At 33.9% G+C, this 21,918-nt stretch overlaps 3 protein-coding genes and 1 long non-coding RNA gene across 5 annotated transcripts; 2 read left to right on the forward strand and 2 right to left on the reverse strand.

Moving 5' to 3' along the window:
• The first annotated feature begins 954 nt into the window (after positions 1-954).
• Positions 955-10,515, forward strand: LOC106106688 (elongation of very long chain fatty acids protein AAEL008004-like). Of its 2 annotated transcripts, none has more exons than XM_013287318.1 (7): positions 955-1,034; positions 4,886-4,953; positions 7,547-7,737; positions 8,261-8,401; positions 9,118-9,223; positions 9,347-9,480; positions 10,301-10,515. In XM_013287318.1, the coding sequence occupies exons 2-7, from the start codon at positions 4,896-4,898 to the stop codon at positions 10,469-10,471; spliced, it is 801 nt and encodes a 266-aa protein (XP_013142772.1). In that variant the 5' UTR covers positions 955-1,034; positions 4,886-4,895; the 3' UTR covers positions 10,472-10,515. The 2 variants fall into 2 exon arrangements, with proteins under 2 accessions (XP_013142772.1, XP_013142779.1); XM_013287325.1 differs by lacking the exon at positions 955-1,034 and adding an exon at positions 2,962-3,061.
• Positions 10,516-12,915: 2,400 nt separating this feature from the next.
• LOC106108508 (phenoloxidase subunit 2-like) lies at positions 12,916-19,228 on the forward strand. Its single transcript, XM_013289687.1, has 12 exons — positions 12,916-13,090; positions 13,225-13,420; positions 14,158-14,266; positions 14,400-14,520; positions 16,413-16,621; positions 16,700-16,952; positions 17,046-17,198; positions 17,306-17,440; positions 17,566-17,747; positions 17,843-17,985; positions 18,066-18,301; positions 18,586-19,228. The coding sequence occupies exons 1-12, from the start codon at positions 12,983-12,985 to the stop codon at positions 18,811-18,813; spliced, it is 2,073 nt and encodes a 690-aa protein (XP_013145141.1). The 5' UTR covers positions 12,916-12,982; the 3' UTR covers positions 18,814-19,228.
• On the reverse strand, positions 14,527-16,292 carry LOC106108517 (diphthamide biosynthesis protein 1). Its single transcript, XM_013289696.1, has 2 exons — positions 15,607-16,292; positions 14,527-15,536 (listed from the first exon to the last, which is right to left on the reverse strand). Exons 1-2 carry the CDS (start codon positions 15,845-15,847, stop codon positions 14,527-14,529), a joined length of 1,251 nt encoding a protein of 416 aa, XP_013145150.1. The 5' UTR covers positions 15,848-16,292.
• Positions 19,229-20,085: 857 nt separating the features above from the next.
• LOC106106796 lies at positions 20,086-21,379 on the reverse strand. Its single transcript, XR_001225827.1, has 3 exons — positions 21,248-21,379; positions 20,785-20,818; positions 20,086-20,171 (listed from the first exon to the last, which is right to left on the reverse strand). It is a non-coding gene; the product is annotated as an uncharacterized LOC106106796 (long non-coding RNA).
• Positions 21,380-21,918: the final 539 nt, after the last annotated feature.

Here is a 21,918-nt window from a genome sequence, read left to right on the forward strand (position 1 = left end):
TACTACCTTCTACTATATACCTTGCCTTGTACCTTGTACATATTCGAAATCATTATTTGTTGTTACAGATTCTGATTTAAATTATGTTAAATACTAGCTGTTGCCCACGACTTCGTCCGCGTGGTATTAGAAAATATACGAACTATATAAATAACAAAAAGCTACGCATCCCTCGGGAACCGGATATTTCTCGGAGATGACCCTTATCCCATGTGAACTCCAGACATTGTTTTATATCTGTGCTAAATTTCAATAAGATATGTTGAACTGTTGCAAAGTGATCGAGTAAACATTAAAGAACTAAATTAATGAATCCCACAGGAACCGTAACTATTCCCGGGATAAAAAGTAGCCTATGTGTTCTTCCAGAATTCTCTTCTCGAATTTCATGGAGAGGCCGTTTAGGCTACAAACTCTAACAAACATCCATCCATCCATCCGTCCAGCTATCTAAACTTTCGCATTTATAATATTAGTAAGATTATTAATTTTTACTATGATAAAAGTTTCCGAGCACGCACAAAATATTAAACGAACCGAAACACAGGAGAACACACCGACTTGAGGATAAATCTGAAAGCAGGAACATAACTCTTCGAGCTCATTCGATTTCGTTTTCACCGAGAATTTAAAAGCTTATTTTTAACAAAGTTATATTACATTTTCATACATACTCATACATACTCTTTTATTTATTTAAATTTTATTTGTGCAGTCTTTTGAAACTGAAATTTGATTGTAAATTCAAAAAAAAACTGTGGATTTAATTACAATCGCATACATTCTCAATTACCTATTGTATAGTCTACATTTTCCAGACAGAACAAGAAAGCGTTTCAAGCAACATTTGTCCATCAAATTAACAATTATTGATTTTTAATTAATTGTAATTTAAGTAACGTATTTATGCAAAGACTTGGTATGTCTATAACATTTCATTCTACGTAAGGCGGTTTGGTAGCGGTGCGTAAACGCGGTCTCGTGGACTTGTGGTCAATCTTGCAGAAAACCCGTCAAGACAACAACGTACACAGGTATTTCGAACCTTAAAGTAAAGTTATTAAACCCATGGAAAGCTTACGTCATTTTAAAAACATTGTAATTTACAAATTATCATATAAATATTTTAATACAATAATCAAGGAATATGAAATACAAATTGTGTGTGCGTAAAAGTCGTGTTTGAAATTTAAAAAAAAATTAAGTGTAATTTGGACTTATGGTATGTAAATCTTTGCCTAATTTTTTTTTTTTAGTAACTGACAATAATTTGATTTTTGAAAAGAGTTAAAACTCTTGTCAAAAATGTAACAAGATTTTATATCTTATTGAGAGATTTTTGAAACTATTTAATACAAAATGATGCTAATTTATAAATAATCCACTATTCTATACACTGTGAAATAATAAAATAACACACAAAACTAATATAGCTTTCCATAATCTTTTTTTATCGAATAAAACATGCGAATTTTATATGCCAGTGTTATTTTAATTACATCTAAAAATAATTTTAATTTAATAACAATGCAATTCCTGAAAAAAAAAACTAAACTAAAAAATTCATCTATTTTAAAAAAAGAAGTTGTTTATTTTTTTTATTCAACGTAATTTCACCTCTAACTGCCGGACAGACGTGCTTATTTATGCCTTGATTTGCAGCCTGCTACAGATTATAGTAACTGCAGTGCAAATGTCTATGATACTTTGCAATCTTGGAAGTGGTCCAACTGTGTCGGGCTATCTTACAAACTTAGCATTATTATAACTGTTTATAAGCTCTCACGTATCATAACTCAGGATATAGAGAAAGCAAACCCTTTCACTTCAAACGCACTGTCAACAATTAGGCTTGCATTTTTTTAGTCAAACAAATAAATTCTTTACACTTAAGTTCAAATATTGTATAGCCAAATATCCTCATTACCTACATGAGTATTAACGGTGTAAGTCCTAAGTATTATTTTAGTGTGTTTACAAGTTTTTTTTTTATTTAAAATAGTTTCGTTTTAAATATCAAGTTGTTCCGTTTGCGCTATTTCCTTAAAAAGATGTATAAAGTTTTCATTTCACTTATTCGTACAGGCTCATGACATAATCTAATGATATTTTTTCTAAAGATAATCTATACTTATATATTTATCTATTATACTATACTATTATAATAAAGCGTAAACACACACTACTTTGTTGCCTAAGATGTCAGCGTTTACAGAATATTTTTGAATAATTCTTTTTTAATAAAAAGTAAAACACTTGCTTCACGCTTTAGTCTTTATATTTTAACGCCATTAAACTTAGGGGGTAAATATTTTGGATAAAACCCGTAATGTGGGAAAGAGACCATAAGTTGCTGCCAACATTAAAGAAGCAAAATTGCCATACTTTTTTATCATGTCATGTCATTTTGCAATTGAATTTGACAAATGTAATTAATAAAACCATTTTCATAATTTCATGCGAATAAAGTCGCACGGGAACAGCTAGTATCTTTATAAGTTTTTTTCTTAAGTACGTAAAGGGTGAAATGGGGTTTATATTTCAATGACCGCGTCTGTTTTACCGTTTCATATTCTAGACTATAGATGTGGGATAGATACAATATTACTAAATTGTAATTTAAGTAGTAAATCAAATCCCTTCGTAAGCCACAGATTAAAAAAAAAAACAAAATCCTTTTTAAATTGTGAGATTTGTTTAAAACGACTTACCGTGAAACCATTTTCAAATCAACGGTTAGCTTTATAATAGAACTATCTTTTGCCCGCAACTCCGTCGACGCGGAAGACAATTAATAACCTAACATATGTTCTTCCAAACTATGTTCTACATTTGTGTCAAACATCTAGATGCGTAGTCTTTTAGAGATGCCTCCTAACAAAGATATATCCATCCATTCCTCTAAACTTTTGCATTTATATTTGTAAAACAACAATATTGTTATTTAAAACATAATGGTGAAACCGGTAGTTATACTCGTAGATGTTAACCAGCACGTTTGGTCCGAAGTAAACAATTTCGACATTTAGCCGGTGTGTTTATGCTTCTGTGAGTGTGTCAAGTGAGTGTTGGTTAACTTGAAATACTCAATACCAATAACAATTTTAATGTCAAAATGAAGTGTAATTAAAGATTACATTTATTTGTAAACGCGACATTCTTTTATGTTTGTTGTTATGTTTATTATACGGAAACAACTTTTATGAAAATTATATCATAAGCGTTGCCAAAGGAGGGTAGAGACAACTGTCTTAGAAAATAGAAAATGGTGAAATTTGTAGAATCTCTCTGTTGTTGTTAAACACCTTACTGACTTTATTTTTGACCGACTTCCCAAAAGAAAGAGGTACACAAGTCGTCTGTGTGTTTTTTTTTTAATTTTTCGCTTTACAATCTGCATTTGTAACCTAACCTTAACCCTTATTCCGGTTTCGAATAATTTTTTTTTAAATATTTTAAACAATGGACTTTCAATTTCACAATGTAATTATATAAAATGCAGCGTAATTAAATTAAAAAAAAAACTAAAAAAAAAAAATCGTCACAACAATAAAATAGAATTTGTGTGAACTTAAAAAATAGTTTTGCATAGGTGCTAATTAATGCGATAAAATCGCATTAAATTATTTAGAATAAATTAGTAAAAAAAAATCTCACGCTTAGTTTTCATTTATCAATTTTTTTTTAATTAAAGTTAAGTAAGAATATATTTTTGAAAGTAAATCAACCAGCGTTTGATCCAAGAGATGACAAAACTTGTTCACTTACCTATCAAATTTAAGTATAAGTTGCGTGCGTGCGAAGGAGCCAGTTGAAAACCAGCGCAGGAACGGCTTAGTCCCTCCTGCATACGCTGAGCTACCTCCTGCATACCTTTTGCCACGATCTGTTTTCTTTAGAATTAGTCCGTATGTGTGATTTCTTCTTTTTGTGGCAATAAATACATATTCTATTCATTCATACTTATTGTCGACATCTATTATGTCCTCACCAAGGATTTCGAACTCTGTATAGGTTAAATCCTCTAAATAAGGACAATTTTACCTTAGAGGGCGACCATTCTGTTTGAAATAAACGCCTCCTGTACCGGGCTTTAGGGGCTAAGTGAGGGTAAAATAATTATTTACATATATATAAAGAGTTAAATACTTCAATTATTTTCATACATTTCATATACATATTTTTACTGTTTCATTGGAGTGGGCAACGCGTTCGTTGTTATTGCCTCGTTATTTACCAACATCCGTCGTATTGCCGATTTTTAATTGCTATTAAGTGAACACGCATGTCCTTAATCAATTCATGAAAGGTACATTTGCAAATATTAATACAATCGGTATCATTTTCCTTTGAAATCCTATTAATGTTACAAATGCGATAGTATAGATAGATGGATGTTTGTTAGAGTTTGTAGCCTAAATGGCTGAACGGATCTCGATGCAATTAGGCGTAGTTGTAGAAGATAGTCTGGAAAAACACATAGGCTACTTACTTTTGTTATTTTTAATTCCACAATGACGGAGTCGCGGGGAAAATCTAGTATAAAATTGAGGAATCTATACAGATAAATAAATTTATGTGATAATTTAGCATTTGGGGGTTTACCGAAGTTAGTAAAATTATGATAAGCGTCTATGAGAAAACAATTTTGGTAAAGTCAGCTATCCATAGGTATAAATGATAAGTGCCGAGGGTTTCAGTGCGTTCTACGGAGATCCCGGATCCCCCTTTTTGCACTCAAGATGGCCACCGAGGGGTTTTAGTGAGTAAAACCCACATAACCTTGTCTCTCCAGAAGGCAGGGTAATTTTTAAAGATCTCCCCCGATAACAAAACAGAATATAAATGATTACAGTATTTTAATTTGTTTTTTCTTGCTTTTCAGCACAACAGAGATGAGTTTGCTGGGAAACATAACAGAGTACTACACGTACGTGAACAATGACCTAGCAGGTATACAACATTATTGAACGGTTCCATTCTAATTAATATTAAAGTTGCCTGTCAATGTAGTTACGGGTCATAGGCGATGCATTTATTTAACTGTATATACACTTTCTATCTGACTAATATTATATAGAGGAATTTGTATTTTTGTATACATCGAAATAACTCAAAAACTCGTGGTCGATTTTAAAAATTCTTTCACCATTAGGAACTTACGTTATGATTGAGTAACACAGGCTACACTTTTTAGTTTTTTTTTTTTAATTTCACTCGGACAAAATCGCAAGCAAAATCTAGTTTTAAATAAAATGACAGCTAAATTCATAACGATACTTACGATATTTTTGTTGTGACATTTCTCTATATAATCAAATTTAATTGAAATTAGAAATTATAAACACGTATCGAAACATATTTACTTTTATACTCTGTGATTAAGTATCTACAGACTTAATAAAAAAGACATGTTTATATCAACAATATAAACGCAAGTCTTTGCATAATAATTAGTAATGTTTTTTATAGTACATATGTATATACGGGTATAGAATTGTATTATCTGTGGTATGTTTTTATCTGTTTGAGCCAATACAAATCGGCTAAAATGACAAAAAATTAAATTAAAAACTAAAAAATTGCTTCCGCCATTTAAAACAAGAAATTAACAATAAAAAAGTAATTTACAAAATATTATGTTTCATGCAAAATCCATAGATTACTAAACGTAGTAGAAAATTAATGGAATTTATGCAAATGACTACTTCTATTATATTCTGTATAATTATATTTTATTGATAGATATAAAACACGGTTTTATTTTATTGTGATAATGTTATTAAAGGCCTGACCTTGACCTAAGAGCTTAAAGACAAAATATCAATTTGACACAGAGTGTAGAATCGCGGAAATACGCCTTCTTCAAATTGTAAAAATATTTCCTTATTTGTTGCAACGAGACAAACTCCGCCTCTTACATTATTGAAGTAGCGGTGAGTTTCGCAAACGAGGGAATAATAATACAAAGCACTTATGTTGTACCAACTGCCTCCTAAGGGTTATCCAAGTCGAAATCCCAATGCGTATAAAATGTTCAAGCGAATGTGTATTTTTAGATGAAACGCCATCACATTCCCCGACCGTACTTAGTGTTAATTGTCGTTTTGATACAAGATTTATTTACCAGATCAAAATTGAAGTAATATGTCTTAGACTTCTTTGGGTATTAACTTTTGCATTGAATATACTTTACCAGAATTTCATCACAATCTGTCCAGTGTTTTAGAAACGCGTTGTGGATAAACATGCAAATGTATAGATTCTTTTATATGTAAGGTCCTCTAGACAAAAATAATGTGAACTCACAATATGTCGATAACAATCTATACTTCTATACTAATATTATTAAGAGGAATGATTTGAACTTTTATATCATCATCATCATCTCCCCTGCCTTATCCTACTCCCGTAGGGTCGGCGCACCGGGTTTTCGTCCTCCAAAGCATTCTATCATCCGTCATCTCAGTCATCACTCCCTTCTTGATCATGTCACCTTTCACGCAATCCATCCATCTCTTTCTAGGTCTACCTCTACCGATGTACCCCTCCACATTCATAACTAATATCCTTCTTGTCACATGCGATTCATCCCTTCTCATAACATGCCCATACCACTCTAACCTTTTACTCCTTATTTTCTCAACCACTGGGGCTACTCTCAAACTTCCTTGAACTTTTATATGTGTTAAATAATTCAAAAACTCCTTGTCGGTTTCAAAAATTCTTTCACCGTTGTAAATAACATAGGTTATATTTTTAATATTACGCAGACGAAGTCGCGAGCAACAGCTAGTTGTGTATAATTGTGAAGTAACATCGCTCAATAAGGTATAACGGGAATTATGTCAGACAGATGTGAACTTACGTAATGTATGTCAAAACCTGTTGAGATGCCTCGTTCCTTTTCTCCTCCTTGCAACACAATTGTTTGTCTGTTACAGTCAGATATTTTAAACTAGCTGTTACTTTCGACTTCGTCCGCGTGAAATCAAAAAAATATAGTCTATGTTATTCACAGATAAATTAGCTTTTTAATGGTGAAGGAAGTTGCGAAATCGGCCAACTAGTTTTTGAGTTTTTTCAATACATACAAAAATACAAATCTTTCCTCTTTATAATATCAGTATAGAAATAAATAGACTAGACATAGTAAACATTTTTATTTTTTTATCGCTTACTTCTAAATTATTCTATGCTTCCTCTATATATTTTTCGAATCTCTTTGGTTGCAGTTATCTAGACAAGATAATAATTGTCTTTCAAATATCTGTTGTTTATTTTTATATATTTTTAAATACATACGAGTAAACAAAGTTCGTACCATCAGCTTACAGTAGTATTTAAATAATTTTTACACGGATATTGAGCTGAATAGTTTGATCTAGATTTTCAGTATCAAAAATTGTAAAATTATTTTATTTATATAAACATTTAACACTTTCAATGCTGACTCGCCTTGCGTGTTTGTTTCAATACATAAACAGCATGGTATTTGTTAATCCTCATGAATTTAAAAACTCATTTTTTATTTTTCTATTTCCAGATCCTCGTACCAATAAATTTATGTTGGTATCATCGCCATGGCCAATCTTTATTATAATGTTTGTCTACCATCGCTTCGTACACACGTGGGGCCCGGCTTTCATGGCCAACCGACCACCTTACCACCTTAAGAACCTAATCGTTATATACAATATCGCACAAATATATCTATCAGCGTTTATGGCAATACAGGTACAGTTAATGAATTATATTCAGTACCCTATTAGATATAAAAATAACTTCTACTGACTCCATATTATAGCAGAGAAATTCTTTAGACCTTTAGACTTATGTATTACATACTCAATTTTCAAAGTTGTGTTCAGAGTTTGTTGCGTAAACGGCTTAACAGATATCGATGTAATTTGGTATAGATGTAGGGGATAGTCTGGAAGAACACATAGGCTAATCACTTTTATTTTTTTGAATCCCACGCGGACGAAGTCGCCTGCGAAAGCTAGTATTATAATTGCGAAAGCTTTTGATGGATGTTTGTTAGAGTATGTAGCCTTAACGACTAAACAGATTTCGATAAAATTTAGCAGAGACATAGAACATATTTTTGAAGAATATATAGGCTACACACTTTTGTTCTTTTTAATTACACGCGGGTGAAAACTAGTGGTTAAATGATTGTGAGAATGTGTTACTCTAAATGTTTTTATCCATGTGTTCCGTCAGTGTAAACCCACAATAATATAAAATTATATTACAGTGCATCACTTACCTATACCTGCCGGGCTATTACAGTCTATGGTGTCAGAAGATAAACTACGAGGACACGCCCATAGAGAGGCTCATCATAGATCGAGTGTGGCTCTATTATTTCATTAAAATCGTTGATTTACTCGATACGGTAAGTATTACAATATCTAATAGGAACACTAATTGCTACTAGGCTCTACCAGTTAAATATCAAAACTAGCATTCGATCCTCCACTAAAAGGTCGTTTATTGTTCGTCTCTGTGTTGATTGTTTTAATAAAATAGTCCGGTGTAAGTGTCGAATATTTTTGAGCTCGTTAAGGTTTCAAAGGCATAATATAGGGTTTATCAGAGATATAAGGGTCACGGTCAGTAAAAATGAGGAAGTATTTCTCATTTTTAAATTATTTCCTCATCTTGTTCCATGTTGTAAAACGATGTTAGAATTGTAATTTTAATTTGCACCTACCTTTATTATTATTAGTTCACTATACGTTCCCGTACACTATACGAGAGCGTCGGTGGCTCAATGGTTTAAGCACTTGACTTGTAATCTACAAGTCTTGGGTTCGAATCAATGTGATATTAGATTTTTCGAATTTTCACATGTATGTAATTTACCCGACCTTCTTGTCATTATACATTGTACCTAGATTAATTAACGAACGACCCTCACGATTAATAAATTGTATAAGACAGAAATACATTACGTATAAACTGAAACAATATTTATGTACACAAGCCACTGAAGCTCTAGTGAAAAATCACTGAGGTTTATTCAACGTTAATTATACAAAACTAGTTTTAATTTTTTTTAGTTAAAGATAAATAAAAATATACCTCTGTTTTATACATATTTTATTGCAGGTCTTCTTTGTATTACGAAAGAAGTTCAATCAAGTGTCGTTCCTCCACGTCTATCATCACCTGGGCATGTGTCTGTTGGGATATATAGGAACTAAATATGTACCAGGTACTTTTTTATGTTTGACATATCATTACCTTGAATAAGCCCTACTTAAACCTTCGAGAAAGTTCTAACGGTGAATATTCGTCTTTATGTCGTCTTTATAGATGTTATTTTACGAATTCACAGGTGGTCACGGTATAATGCTCGGCTTCATCAACTCTATGGTCCACGCAGTAATGTACACTTACTACTTAATATCCATCGTGCGCCCTAAATGGGTTAAACAATGGTGGAAGAAATACATCACACAGCTACAGATCGTAAGTTTATATTAACCAAGTTACTATAACAATATGCCTTTTTTTCGAAGGGGAATGCTTTACGCATACTCCATGCCTCTGGGCAGACACGTGAGTTATGTGGGACTCTCCTCCCATAGTGGGGGGCATACCTCACTAAACCCCTTCGTTCCTTCCTGGCCAATGTGTGGGACGCCCCACACTATAACAATATGCCTGCTCTAACATTCGGCAACCAATGCAGTAGATAAAAATGGTAGAGTGAAAGATTTTAACTACTACAAGCACGGTATATGTGTGCGTTACCACTGGCCGAATGACGCGGCGATGCTGTGAAAAACCGGTTTACACCGGCACGAGCGGTGTGGACCGGTGTAAAGCTTTGTCTCTGAACGATATTATCTCCTCTTTTACATCCATTTCGATTCAATTATGCACATATAAAAGCCTGAAGGAAAGAATATGTTTTTAAACTCTTACCATAATGATGTAATTTCCTTCTATTAGGTCTTCCGTGACGCTTGATCGATTTTAGCGAATCGTCATTCGATTTGTGTTCTTGGAATGTTTTAACAACAGCGGATAAATTCAAATGTTATCTTGTCAAACTATCTATACTAATAAACAGGAAATATTAGATTGTTTGGTGTCTAAGCTCTGAAACTGCAGGTCCGATTTCAAAAATTCTTTGACTCACTGAGCACCAAAGACTATGTTTTACATCAACGGGAAGTAAATATGGAACGTATATTCTTTGCCATCCATGCAAAGTTAGGTCGGATCGCTAGTCTATTTTAAATTATTTGCAGATAAATAATTAATCATTTTATTTTATTTTCAGTTGCAGTTTCTACTCCTCATCCTACATTTCGGACATATCCTGTTCGAGCCGTCGTGTGGTTACCCTAAATGGGTGTCCTTCCTATTCCTGCCCCATAATATATTCATATTGTTCTTGTTTTCCAATTTTTATATCAATGAATACATATATAAAAATAAAAAGAAAAATTAACTGTGAGAATGTTAGCGAATTGTATAAATTGTTGTGTAATATATTCGAATAAATTATATTATTATAAAAAAAACATGTTTTATTTGGTTTATAACATTTTTCATACTGATAACATAAATGCGAAAGTTTAGAAACAAGGATGGTTGTGTGTTAGAGTTTGTAGCCTAAACTACTGAACGGATATCGATGAAATTTGGTATATTGTTGATTGTAGGGGATAGTGTGGAAGAACACATTGGCTACTCTCTATTGTTTTTTTTAATTCCACGCGAATGAAGTCGCTGTCGAAAGCTAGTTTGGTCATTGAAAACATGGTCAGTCAATTTCTAAATTAAATTCACGCAATTGACCACAAATTGATAAACTAAAACTTCCGTTCTCAGGACAATGCGGTGTTTTATTTATTTGGTATTTTTATATCATACTAATATTATAAATGCGAAAGTTAAATAAATGTATAGATGGATGTTTGTTAGAGTTTGAAGCCTAAACGCCTAAACCTATTTTAATTAAATTTGGTATAGATGTATAGGGTAGTATGGAAAAACACGCGGACGGCGTCGCGGGCGAAAGCTTGTATGCCATGTTTGAAATAACCTGACCCAATAAAGCTGTTAAAAATCATAATTATATGTCTCAGTTTGTGTTGATTATGTGTTTCGACTGACATGAAACTTGTATTGTCACATATTGTCATACGTCCTATTTACCTCCAATAACAAGAGACAGAAAAATACAAGTTTTACTGAAGTTAAAACACACTGACTTATTTTCCTTGTACATACAATTTGTTTGTACTGATACAAAGGACCAGACGGTTAATTAAACAATATCCTTTTCAGACATAGAATTGGTTTCCCGTATTTATATAAATATATGTAAACAAGGAATCTTACAGCTTTAAATTTGCAATTTTTTTTATATCATAAGGTGGCAAACGAGCAAACGGCCATCTTAATCCACCAAACTGGCGAAGCGACCTCTGCCGATAGACATTCGGATGCGTTGCCTACCCTTAAGCGACGAAGGCGGAGAGAAGATGCACTAAGAGGATGTTTCCCCTTTCTCTGCGTGTCCTCCACCGTCAAATCCACGTTCCTAAAGGGACTAAATTTGGGCCTCCGGTAATTGAAAATACTAAAATATTACTCGTAAATTGTATAATCGAGTATATAGCAGGATATTCATTTCTAACCATAACATTTAAGGTAAAACTGACCAAGCAGCAAAATAGTGTTTTCCGTCGGGACAATTCGATGGGGAAAAAATCCAATTGACCAAATCCATTGACCGAACGGGCAAAAAATACACGAAAGCTCTAACTCAAGTTTTTAAGTATATAATTGCTAATTTAAATATTCAATAAAGCTAACTTTACTGCGAGAAATATACCAATCGACGACACCTCGTTTAGGCAATGTTAATAACAATTAATTCAGAATGTAACAATACAATGAAACAATTAAATAGATTGAGGAAAAAGATGGCCGACTGTAAATGATTGACAGTTAGGCGTAGAACAAGAAACATTTAAATGGACTAACACATATTTGAAAATAATACTTACACTGCCCTCAAGCGATCATCGTGACTATCTTTGCATCAGGAGTTGACGTAATATGGTTGACTAAATTAATATTTATTGAACACTACTTCAACATTAATTACATTAAATCATGCTTTTTTTTATAAATGCGAAAGTTTAGATAAATGGATGTTTGTTAGAGTTTGTACCCTAAACGGTTAAACGGATTTCCATGAAATTTGGTATGGATGGAGGATAATCTGGAAGAGCACATAGGCTACTCAGTTTTGCTGTTGTTTTTGCACGCGAACGGAATCGCGGACGAAAGCTAGTTATAGAATAAATCAATGTCTATAGCATGCCAACCATATTTGTAAAATATTTTTCGGTCTTCATTTAAATATCATCATTTCTAAATCGCTACTTTACGTTTCTTCAAGAAGTGAGCGTATAGCTTTCTCAAAGGTTGGCAACGCATCTGCAGTTCCTCTGATATCTACAGCTATCATCATGTCGGTGTTCCCGCAGCTAATTGCCTCTCTAATAAAAAGAACCCTATTGATCAATGTTGACTGCAACGGAATTATACCGTCCACATTGCTGAAATACTCGAGAAGGGTATTCAGAGCATCTGAAAATTACGTGTACAGTGTATAAGTGTGCCAGGACCGCGATAATGGAAGTCAGTACAGATGACTCTACAGTGTTAGGTAAATTATTTCTTAAACATTCTTTCTCAAGCCATTAGTCTATTATTATTTTAAGTGATAAAAGGAAATCAACGCGTTATTTACCAGCCGCATACAATTTTATCGTTTCCTTTCTGCGGTTTTGCACACCGTTTAAAAAATTGTCATGTTGCGCTCGAAACTAATTAAGGAAGTCGTATATAAACCGTAACAATTAACGAACAAAGCATTACCACTTCACATTTATTGTGAAGTGAGATCTTCATTTTAATAGAGTATACGTTTTTTTTTAAAAAAATGAACGTGATCAAAAGTATCGAGTTACTTTTCGACCGTCCTAACGAAACCCTTATTACACCAAAGGGTGAGGACAGTGAATTGTTTCAACTGACTGAACAATATTTGGTAAGTTTTTCTTATAAATGTTCCGTTTTATAAAAATAATACCAATCTTAACATTCATATTTCAAGGTTATACTAAATTAAACTTACATTCAAAAACCACATTCGATGCTAAATTTAAAGCTTTATTTTTTTAGCCCAAAGACTATGAGAGCAACGGCATCGAACTTAACAACCGTTTCGGTAACGATGCAACCAACACCATCCTCCTCAAGGACTTGGCTCAGCTGCCGCAATTCACCAAGGCGTCGCAAGTGCCACCTGACGCTGACTTCTCTCTCTTCCTGCCTAAGCACCAGGAGGCTGCCACTGAAGTAATCGATACTTTGATGCGTAAGTACAAATCGATCTATTGACTACTAGCTGTTTGCTCCTGACTTGTCGCGTGGAATTAAAAATAAAATAAAAAATATAGTCTTTGTTATTCTGTGATAACGTAGCTTTTTAATGGTGAAAGAATTTTTGAAATCAACCCAGTAGTTTTTAAGTTACTTTAATACATACAAAAATGCAAATCTTTTTTTATGTTAATATATACTACCAGTTATGGCCCGCGAATTCATTCTCGTGATTTCCCAAGGTATATCTACTTATTGCTGTTCCAAATGTCATCAAGTTCTCAGATTCCGCCATCCTCCATCCATTCAATATTTATTGTAGTAAGCCTAGTTGTCTGTCCCAACTTTACATGGACTTAGTGTAGAGTTCTTATAAAGTAAGGCACTGAACTTAATCTTACTAATATTATAAATGCGAAAGTTTAGATGGATGGATGGATGTTTGTTAGAGTTTGTAGCCTAAACGGCTGAACGGATCTCGATGAAATTTAGCATTGATGTAGAGGATAGTCAGGAAGAACACATAGGCTACTCACTTTTGTCTTTTTTAATTCCACGCAGACAAAGTCGCGGGCGAAAGCTAGTAAATAATATTCCAATTAAATATTTAAACATAGGGTGCTATTGAGAGGGAAATATTATTACACAAACAAATTTGTTAAAAACCATTTTTATTTAAATAATATTTACAAATAATTATATTTTATTAATAAATGTAATTTTCACTATTAGGTGTGCCTGAGGACAACCTGCAGGACTTTCTGTCCACTTGTGTGTACGCTAGGGTCAATCTGAACCCTCAGCTCTTCAACTATTGCTTATCTGTGGCTTTGATGCACAGGTTAGTCAAATTCAATCTTTAAGTCAACCATATTCATAAAAAAACATATTTTTTTTTTCTTTTTACATACATACATATTAAACTGGGTTTTCAAAACAACTTCATGAAAACTGATAACTTTTTATTCTGACAGGAACGATACAAAGGAAGTGAGGATCCAAAACTTTGCGGAAACTTTCCCCTCAAAGTTCTTGAACTCCACCACATTCGCACAGGCTAGGGAGTCCGCTGCTGTGATCCCTAAGGGCACTCCGGTATGTTTATTTATCTTTACCTCCACAACAATTGTCACACTTTTTATCTGTCCCTGAACATAGTACAGGCTTGTAGTTAGGTGTCCATGGTCCAAGACTGTCATTTGAATAAAAATCCATTGGATAAGTACCATCATCCTTCAACCATTTAGAATTACCTAATGCAACAGAAAACTCATATGGTGTAAGCAGAGGCTTCGGAAATGCTGTACCCCAATCTATAGATAATCTTGGACAAGCAACTTGAACAAAAGCTTCCAAATCAAACATTGCAAGCTTGCTAGGAAATATTTCTGATAACAATATCTTTACATATTTCTTATCAGAGTTTTGTATTTGCTTTTCTAAGTTACCTAATACTTTTGTACTACCTTGTCTCCCCAATGTACCTAATATAAGGCCAAATTTACCAGCACTTTCTGCTGTTTTCAACTGATTATGTCTATTGGTTTGCATTAATTTATGTTCATATACTTCTGAAGTGAATTTCTTTTCGTATGGATCATATTTATAAGCAGGGATAGAGGGATTGGCTATCATCACAGATTCTAAATGAAATCTACCATCACCTAAGTAAATGATTACATCAGATTGCAACTTGGGCGCTGTACAGCCAAGTATCTCTCCAGGTGATAATGGCTTACATTGTGGCACTGTTACAATATAATCTTCACTGCGAAGATTCTTAGCTACAGAATGTAGTGTTGTTACAAATTGAATTGTACTAACTATAGCTAAATGAGTCTTCTTTGGGAAATTTAACCTAATTGTGTCTAAAAAGTGTGATGGATCAATCTTTATATCTACAAATATATAGAGAACTTTGATGTGACCTGTTTGGTCTATTGGTATTAAACAAGAATGCCCGTAATGTACTAGTAGGTCCACGCCAATGGCTAGCGCGGTAAAATCGTCTATACAACAAGCGCCGTAAGTTACGTCCCCCATTATCACAGTATCAGCAGTTGTAAATGTTTCAATAATGTCGCACAACGTTGTTGCGAATAGTGTCAAACCTGAAATATTATAATTTATTAATAATTTCAAAATGTTTGCGTGATTGACCTTCACTTTATCCTGTCTTACCTTCGGGTAACTGTAAAGCCACTCTCTTAGCTCCTAAAGATCGTATTCTCCATATCGTTTTATGTATTTCAAAATTATAATTTTGAGGAAGTGACTCGCAGGCTCTATTTAATAACGGGTCATTCAATAATTCGTCAGGTATTTTATTCACAGAGCGTATTGCAGGTTTAAAAGTTTTTCTTTGCCCTTCTGGCTTCGCACGTACCACTACAACACCCGGATTCAGCGCCAAATCTTCCATTTTCAGTAGATCATAATGCAATAGGAATATTAAAAACAAAAGCCCTTTGGGCTTTGGGTTATGTTATTTTTTTCAAAAATAAACACGCGCGAATAATTTTGTGGCCTACGTGACTTTTCGCAACTTTTCCGTTTCTTTACACGTTTCACAAATACAGAAATTGCTCACAAATATATTTATTGTCCCACTACATTGAGATATTTTTATTACATATTTATAATAACATTAACAAGGAAAATATTTTACCTTAAGCAACTTAATATTCAAATGTCGCTAAGTTATCCACCGCTTTGATATATGTTTTCCTCAATTATTTCTATTTGCGTACAACGTGACACCATACCATTTGACATTGTTGGTAAACTGACAGATGTCATTTGAATGTCAAGGGAAGAAACTTTTTTTTTGTAAAAAATTGCAATACATTCCATTACACGTCTGCATATTTTAATGTTTAAATAGGATACGCAAATACTTTAGTATTATTAAATTAATAAATGTAAAATATATTGTAAAGTAAGGTATTTGGGATGAGCAATTAAAAATAAATAATTAAATATTACAGCGTATACCGATTATAATCCCAAGAGACTACACTGCAACCGACTTGGATATTGAGCATCGCTTGGCCTATTTCCGTGAAGATATTGGCGTCAATCTACATCATTGGCACTGGCATCTTGTATACCCGTTCACAGCCAGCGACAGAAGAATCGTTGCAAAGGATCGTCGTGGGGAGTTATTCTTCTACATGCATCAGCAAATTATTGCTAGGTACTTACCATTTGCATGTAAATTTAAATTGTAACAGATTTTTTTACAATCGCTCAATAATTCTTAATTTATTAATAGATACAATGGAGAGCGCCTTAATAACTCACTGCCGAGAACTAAGAAATTCAGCAACTTTAGGGAACCGATCCCTGAAGGGTATTTCCCTAAACTAGACAGTCTTACGTCATCGCGAGGATGGCCACCACGGCAGTCGGGTATGCGCTGGCAGGACCTGAAGCGTGACGTGGATGGACTGGACGTTAAAATTTCCGACATGGAGCGTTGGAGGAGAAATATCGAAGAAGCCATCGCCACCGGAATGTGTCGCTTGGTAAGAGCTTAACTGTATTACCCCAAAAATATAGTTAGACACATAACTTGGATAATAGCAATGTACGAGTACTTATTATCCCTCTCATTACAGTCTAACGGTTCTACTCAAGCTCTCGATATCGACACGTTGGGCAACATGGTGGAGGCCAGTATGTTGTCACCCAACTTGGACTTGTATGGCAGTCTCCATAACAACGGCCACAGCTTCTCGGCGTATATGCATGATCCTACCCATCGATACCTCGTAAGAAAACAAGCAATATTTTACACAAACTCACGTTTGAAACACACAAACAAAAGAACTTATTTGTTTTTTTATTTATTTATTTAATTTTATTTTACTGTTTCTAGGAAAATTTCGGTGTCCTGGCTGATGAGGCGACTACGATGCGTGATCCCTTCTTCTACCGCTGGCACGCCTTCATCGACGACCTCTTCCAACGGTACAAGGAGACTACCAATGTTCGTCGCTACACTCGATCTGAGGTTAGACGATTATTTTTTTTTAATTCTACGAAAGTGTATCAATGCAAGTAACAGTTAAATTCTAAAGTTAAAATAAAATCTTCTAAAATTATATAGATCTTCATGGTGTCGTTGTTATTGCACAGTTGGATAACCCCGGCGTGCAAGTGACGTCTGCAATGATCACGAGCGAGGGCGCGCAGGCCAACACACTCAACACCTACTGGATGATGAGCGACGTGGATCTTTCCCGCGGACTTGACTTCTCCGATCGCGGTTCCGTCTTTGCGCGCTTCACTCATCTCAACCATAGACCATTCAGTTACGTGTAAGTTACTTTAATTTTAAATCCTTATACTTACATAAACGATTTTCGGTATTACTCTAATAATATTGTATGATAATGGATCAATGGTTCTTCAGCATCAACGTGAACAACACTGGCAACGCCCGGCGCGCTACATGCCGCATCTTCATCGCGCCCAAGTACGACGAGCGCAATCTCGCGTGGGTGCTCTCCGACCAACGCAAGATGTTCATAGAGATGGACCGCTTCGTTGTACCATGTACGCTATTTTTTAATTATCTCTTTTGATTTAAGAAGTTATTTATAGTGTGAGATATTTAATTGTGCGTTTGTTTGCAGTGAACGCCGGCCAGAACACGATAGTTCGCCAATCGACGCAGTCGTCGGTGACGATTCCGTTCGAGCAGACGTTCCGCGACCTGCGCGCGGAGGCGGGCAACCCGCGCGCCGGACAGCTCACCTCCTTCAACTACTGCGGGTGCGGCTGGCCGCAGCACATGCTGGTGCCGCGCGGCACGGAGGCCGGCGCCGCCTACCAACTCTTCGTTATGCTCTCCAACTACGAGCTTGATAAGGTCTAATCACTTTCTTATTCAAACGTTTCCACGTTGTTTACTGTACACGTGCTTGAAGAGTTCATGATAACATAATGGAACATCGAACGTGCTAAACGCTATATATATTTGCAATACAATTATTTGGTTAATAGTGCAATCCTCAACCTCTCTTGAAAGAACTTGAAACTATTGTTGGCTTTTATAAGAATATGCTGATTGTCAGTTTTAAGCAGTTACGGTTTGAAAGAAAAGAGATTCTACCTCATCCTCCTCCATCGTTAACAATTATTTTTTTACACCAGATCGATCAACCGGACGGTGCCAATACGCCGTGCGACCAAGCCTCGAGCTTCTGCGGTCTGCGGGACAAGAAGTACCCCGACAAGCGCGCCATGGGCTTCCCCTTCGACAGGCCCTCCGCCACCGCCACCAGCATCGAGGACTTCATCCTGCCCAACATGGCGCTGGTCGACTTCACCATCCGCCTGCAGAACGTCACCGAACCTAACCCGAGGAACTCACAAAACTAATACTCGACCCAAGGGCGTCATTAGGAGGGACCAAAGGGGGCAATAACTTCCTAAAGAATCGGAAAAATGTAAACAACGCGAGATATCAAGATTCCTCCAATGAGATAGATCACTTAAAAATCACTTGTCAAAATATCATTACTTAGACCACCTCTTAAGAATTTCTTTAGCATAAAAAAATTACTACTTTTACCTCCCCCCTAATCATCGACTGGCAACGCCCTATCCAACTAATGACCATGGCTATAAATATGGACTTTTATTATTTTACATAGATTAAGTTAAGCATTGAAAAAATGAAAGGCTGATTGTATTAGGTCTTATGAATTTGTAAATATTGTACAAAGTATTACAGAGCTATGTCTAGATAATATTGACCCGTTTTTAGATTTAAATAAATTTATGCATATCTTAATTGGAACTTTTTTATTTAACAATTGACTGCCAAATGACCACACAACCATTCCATCATTGAAAACTATTTTTTAATTACTTCTATTTATTTTATTTATTTATTTTTATAGGAATGCCAACAAAACATATTAAAATAGATTTACATACAGTGGTTGAAACTCAGTAAAAAGTATAAACATAAACATGTTTCATTTTCAGGCAAACACATCATTCGCAGACATAAAAACAAACAATGTGTAAAAATTACCTTATATCTCAAAAATTACAATTAATCTTTCATAACAATTCTAAGTAAAATCAGAAAAAAACAAACAATAATTGTTTAAGTGATTATGATGGAACTTTTGTAGTTAACTTTCTAAGGAATGATGATGCAGTATTAGATAAAATCTCTATTTCTGGTAAACTATTAATAATTTTATTAAATTAAAATGAAATTCTGTTAATAGGTGCATTTCTACCTACGTTCGAACGATAACAACTAATCATGAACAGGTCTTTGTTTCTACTCCGTCTTTTGGATGAATTGCGAGGAAACATTAATTTAATTTCACTAGAAAGTTCAGGGACTGTAACTATACCATTCACTATTTTATACAATAACACTATATCTGTTGTTCTTCTCTGATGACTCAAGGATGTCATTTTAAAACCGTTATCCCAATACCAATATCAATGGTTTCAATAAACCATTTTTTAAAGAAAATGCTTAGATATGATTCACACAGTTTTGTGTAAAAAAAAACAATTAGAAATTTAAATAAATGTCTTTATTTCAATCAGATTCAAACTTTAACAATTTTTTTTCTACAAGATCACTTAATTTTTAAAAAATTTAAATATAAAACAAATAAAAAAAGGTTAATGTTTAAACAAGAAAATCTAAATAACAATAATTGTCATTAAAATATATTGTATATTGTTATCTTCACCTATGTTCTTACCTGTAAAAAATAATACTTATAATTAGTCATATGAAAAATCACAGTCACTATAAAGTTGAATCCAACTAAATCAGACCTATCATTTAACATTATCACGTTATTATCAAAATAACACATAATCGGCTCGTGTTAGGATATCATCATAGTTTTGTATTGACTGAAGATTATATTATCTTATGAATGTGAAAGTTGAGATGGATGGATGCCTGTCAGTGTTTGTAGCCTAAACGGCTGAACGGATTTAGATGAAACTTGGTATAGATGTGGAGAATAGTGTGGAAGACCACATATGCTACTGACTTTTGTTTTTTTTTTATTCCACGCGAACGGAGTCGCGGGCGAAAGCTAGTAAAAACATAATAAGATCAACCCCTTTTTTACACACGAACAGCCTTACAAATAAAAGCAGTATAAATAAACTGAGTCTAAGCAAATATTAGTACAAAACGCTCATACTCAGTTTATTCCTAAATTTAACTTTATACCACATTTTTTTAAAAGGCTGTTAGTACTTATATTGGAATCTTTGGTTTTGAACACAAAAAGGGAGTGGAATATTCTTAAAATTATGTCTCGTTTAATTTATCATTATTAAAGGCTATTTATTCCTTACCATTGTAATTTACAACACCATCCTGATATACAACCTGTAAAAATAAAAATTGGACCATTATTTCCATACAAAAAAATTACTTTTTTTTTAATTTGCATAATCGTTATCAGGCCTATCATTAAAAATCACGTGTTTATCATAATTACACATTTCGGCTCGTGTATATTCTCATCATTTAATACCAATATAACCTATAGAAAGATAACACGTTATCGGCACTTATCGATTGAGTAAACGCTAGAAAAACTTATCTTATCTCCAAAGTTAAACGAAGATATTGAATGCAATCTTTAAAGAAGCTTTCTCAGTTCTTAACAAACAATTCGAAAAGCTGCATCGATAAGAGCCACGTGTTAGAATCATGAGGTTTATTATATAACTTTTAATATTATTGTTTGTTTTAATTTCAATTAATAGTAATTAGCATTACTCTTAACTTTGGATTAATTAAAAGAAAACTTACACATTAGAATTTATAAGCGAAATCCGAAAATTAGGATGCTCGTCCCACGAAACTTCAATTAAAAAGAGATCAAAGACAAAGCTTTTTTTACACAGCTGCGTTGACATAACGGTTTCCCGCTCGGATGGATGCCACAGACTATAGGATAAAAGACAAGTTCCATATTTAAGTTCTAAAAATAAGTTTCATAGAGGACTTTATAGTTTTTAGTTTCCTAGCAGTTTTTTTTAACTTATATCTCTATTAAAAATATATTGTAAAAAAAGTATTTTATTATTGTTTCAGTATTATCAAAGTTATGTAGTGAATTCCAGTGAGTTTAAATGCACGCTAACTTAAATTAATTCGTTCGATAAACTAAGATTTTAGACTTAAGAAATCAAAAATTTCCTTTATAGGGAATACGGAAAAAATTTATTTTTCTCCCCTTAACAAATTTAGTCTTTAAAAGTAGAGGTGGTTTATAATTTGCTCAGGTTAACTAGGTCTGTCTTACTGCCTAACTGTCTCGCCCCACTTAAGACTGATAATACACCTTAAGACGACAACCTTACTAACGCCTCGAACATCAAACTATTTTAGAACCATAATTACGATAGCTATACGGGCTACAAAGGATATTTCCAACGTTTTGGCTAATACATGAGATCTCCGGAAGTCTTCTTTAAATC

The sequence above is a fragment of the Papilio polytes genome, unplaced genomic scaffold (genome assembly GCF_000836215.1).
Source record: "Papilio polytes unplaced genomic scaffold, Ppol_1.0 DF824269.1, whole genome shotgun sequence".
Taxonomy (NCBI): domain Eukaryota; kingdom Metazoa; phylum Arthropoda; class Insecta; order Lepidoptera; family Papilionidae; genus Papilio; species Papilio polytes.

Bases quoted from the DNA above. Each gene is read 5' to 3' on its own strand.
- LOC106106688 (XM_013287318.1), top strand. From the start codon at position 4,896: ATGAGTTTGCTGGGAAACATAACAGAGTACTACACGTACGTGAACAAT. The intron at 7,738-8,260 runs GTACAGTTAATG...ATTATATTACAG, and splicing joins CAGCGTTTATGGCAATACAG to TGCATCACTTACCTATACCT. The intron at 8,402-9,117 runs GTAAGTATTACA...ATTTTATTGCAG, and splicing joins TCGTTGATTTACTCGATACG to GTCTTCTTTGTATTACGAAA.
- LOC106108508 (XM_013289687.1), top strand. From the start codon at position 12,983: ATGAACGTGATCAAAAGTATCGAGTTACTTTTCGACCGTCCTAACGAA. The intron at 13,091-13,224 runs GTAAGTTTTTCT...TTATTTTTTTAG, and splicing joins AACTGACTGAACAATATTTG to CCCAAAGACTATGAGAGCAA. The intron at 13,421-14,157 runs GTAAGTACAAAT...TTTCACTATTAG, and splicing joins AGTAATCGATACTTTGATGC to GTGTGCCTGAGGACAACCTG.
- LOC106108517 (XM_013289696.1), bottom strand. From the start codon at position 15,847: ATGGAAGATTTGGCGCTGAATCCGGGTGTTGTAGTGGTACGTGCGAAG. The intron at 15,537-15,606 runs GTAAGACAGGAT...ATAATATTTCAG, and splicing joins GGCTTTACAGTTACCCGAAG to GTTTGACACTATTCGCAACA.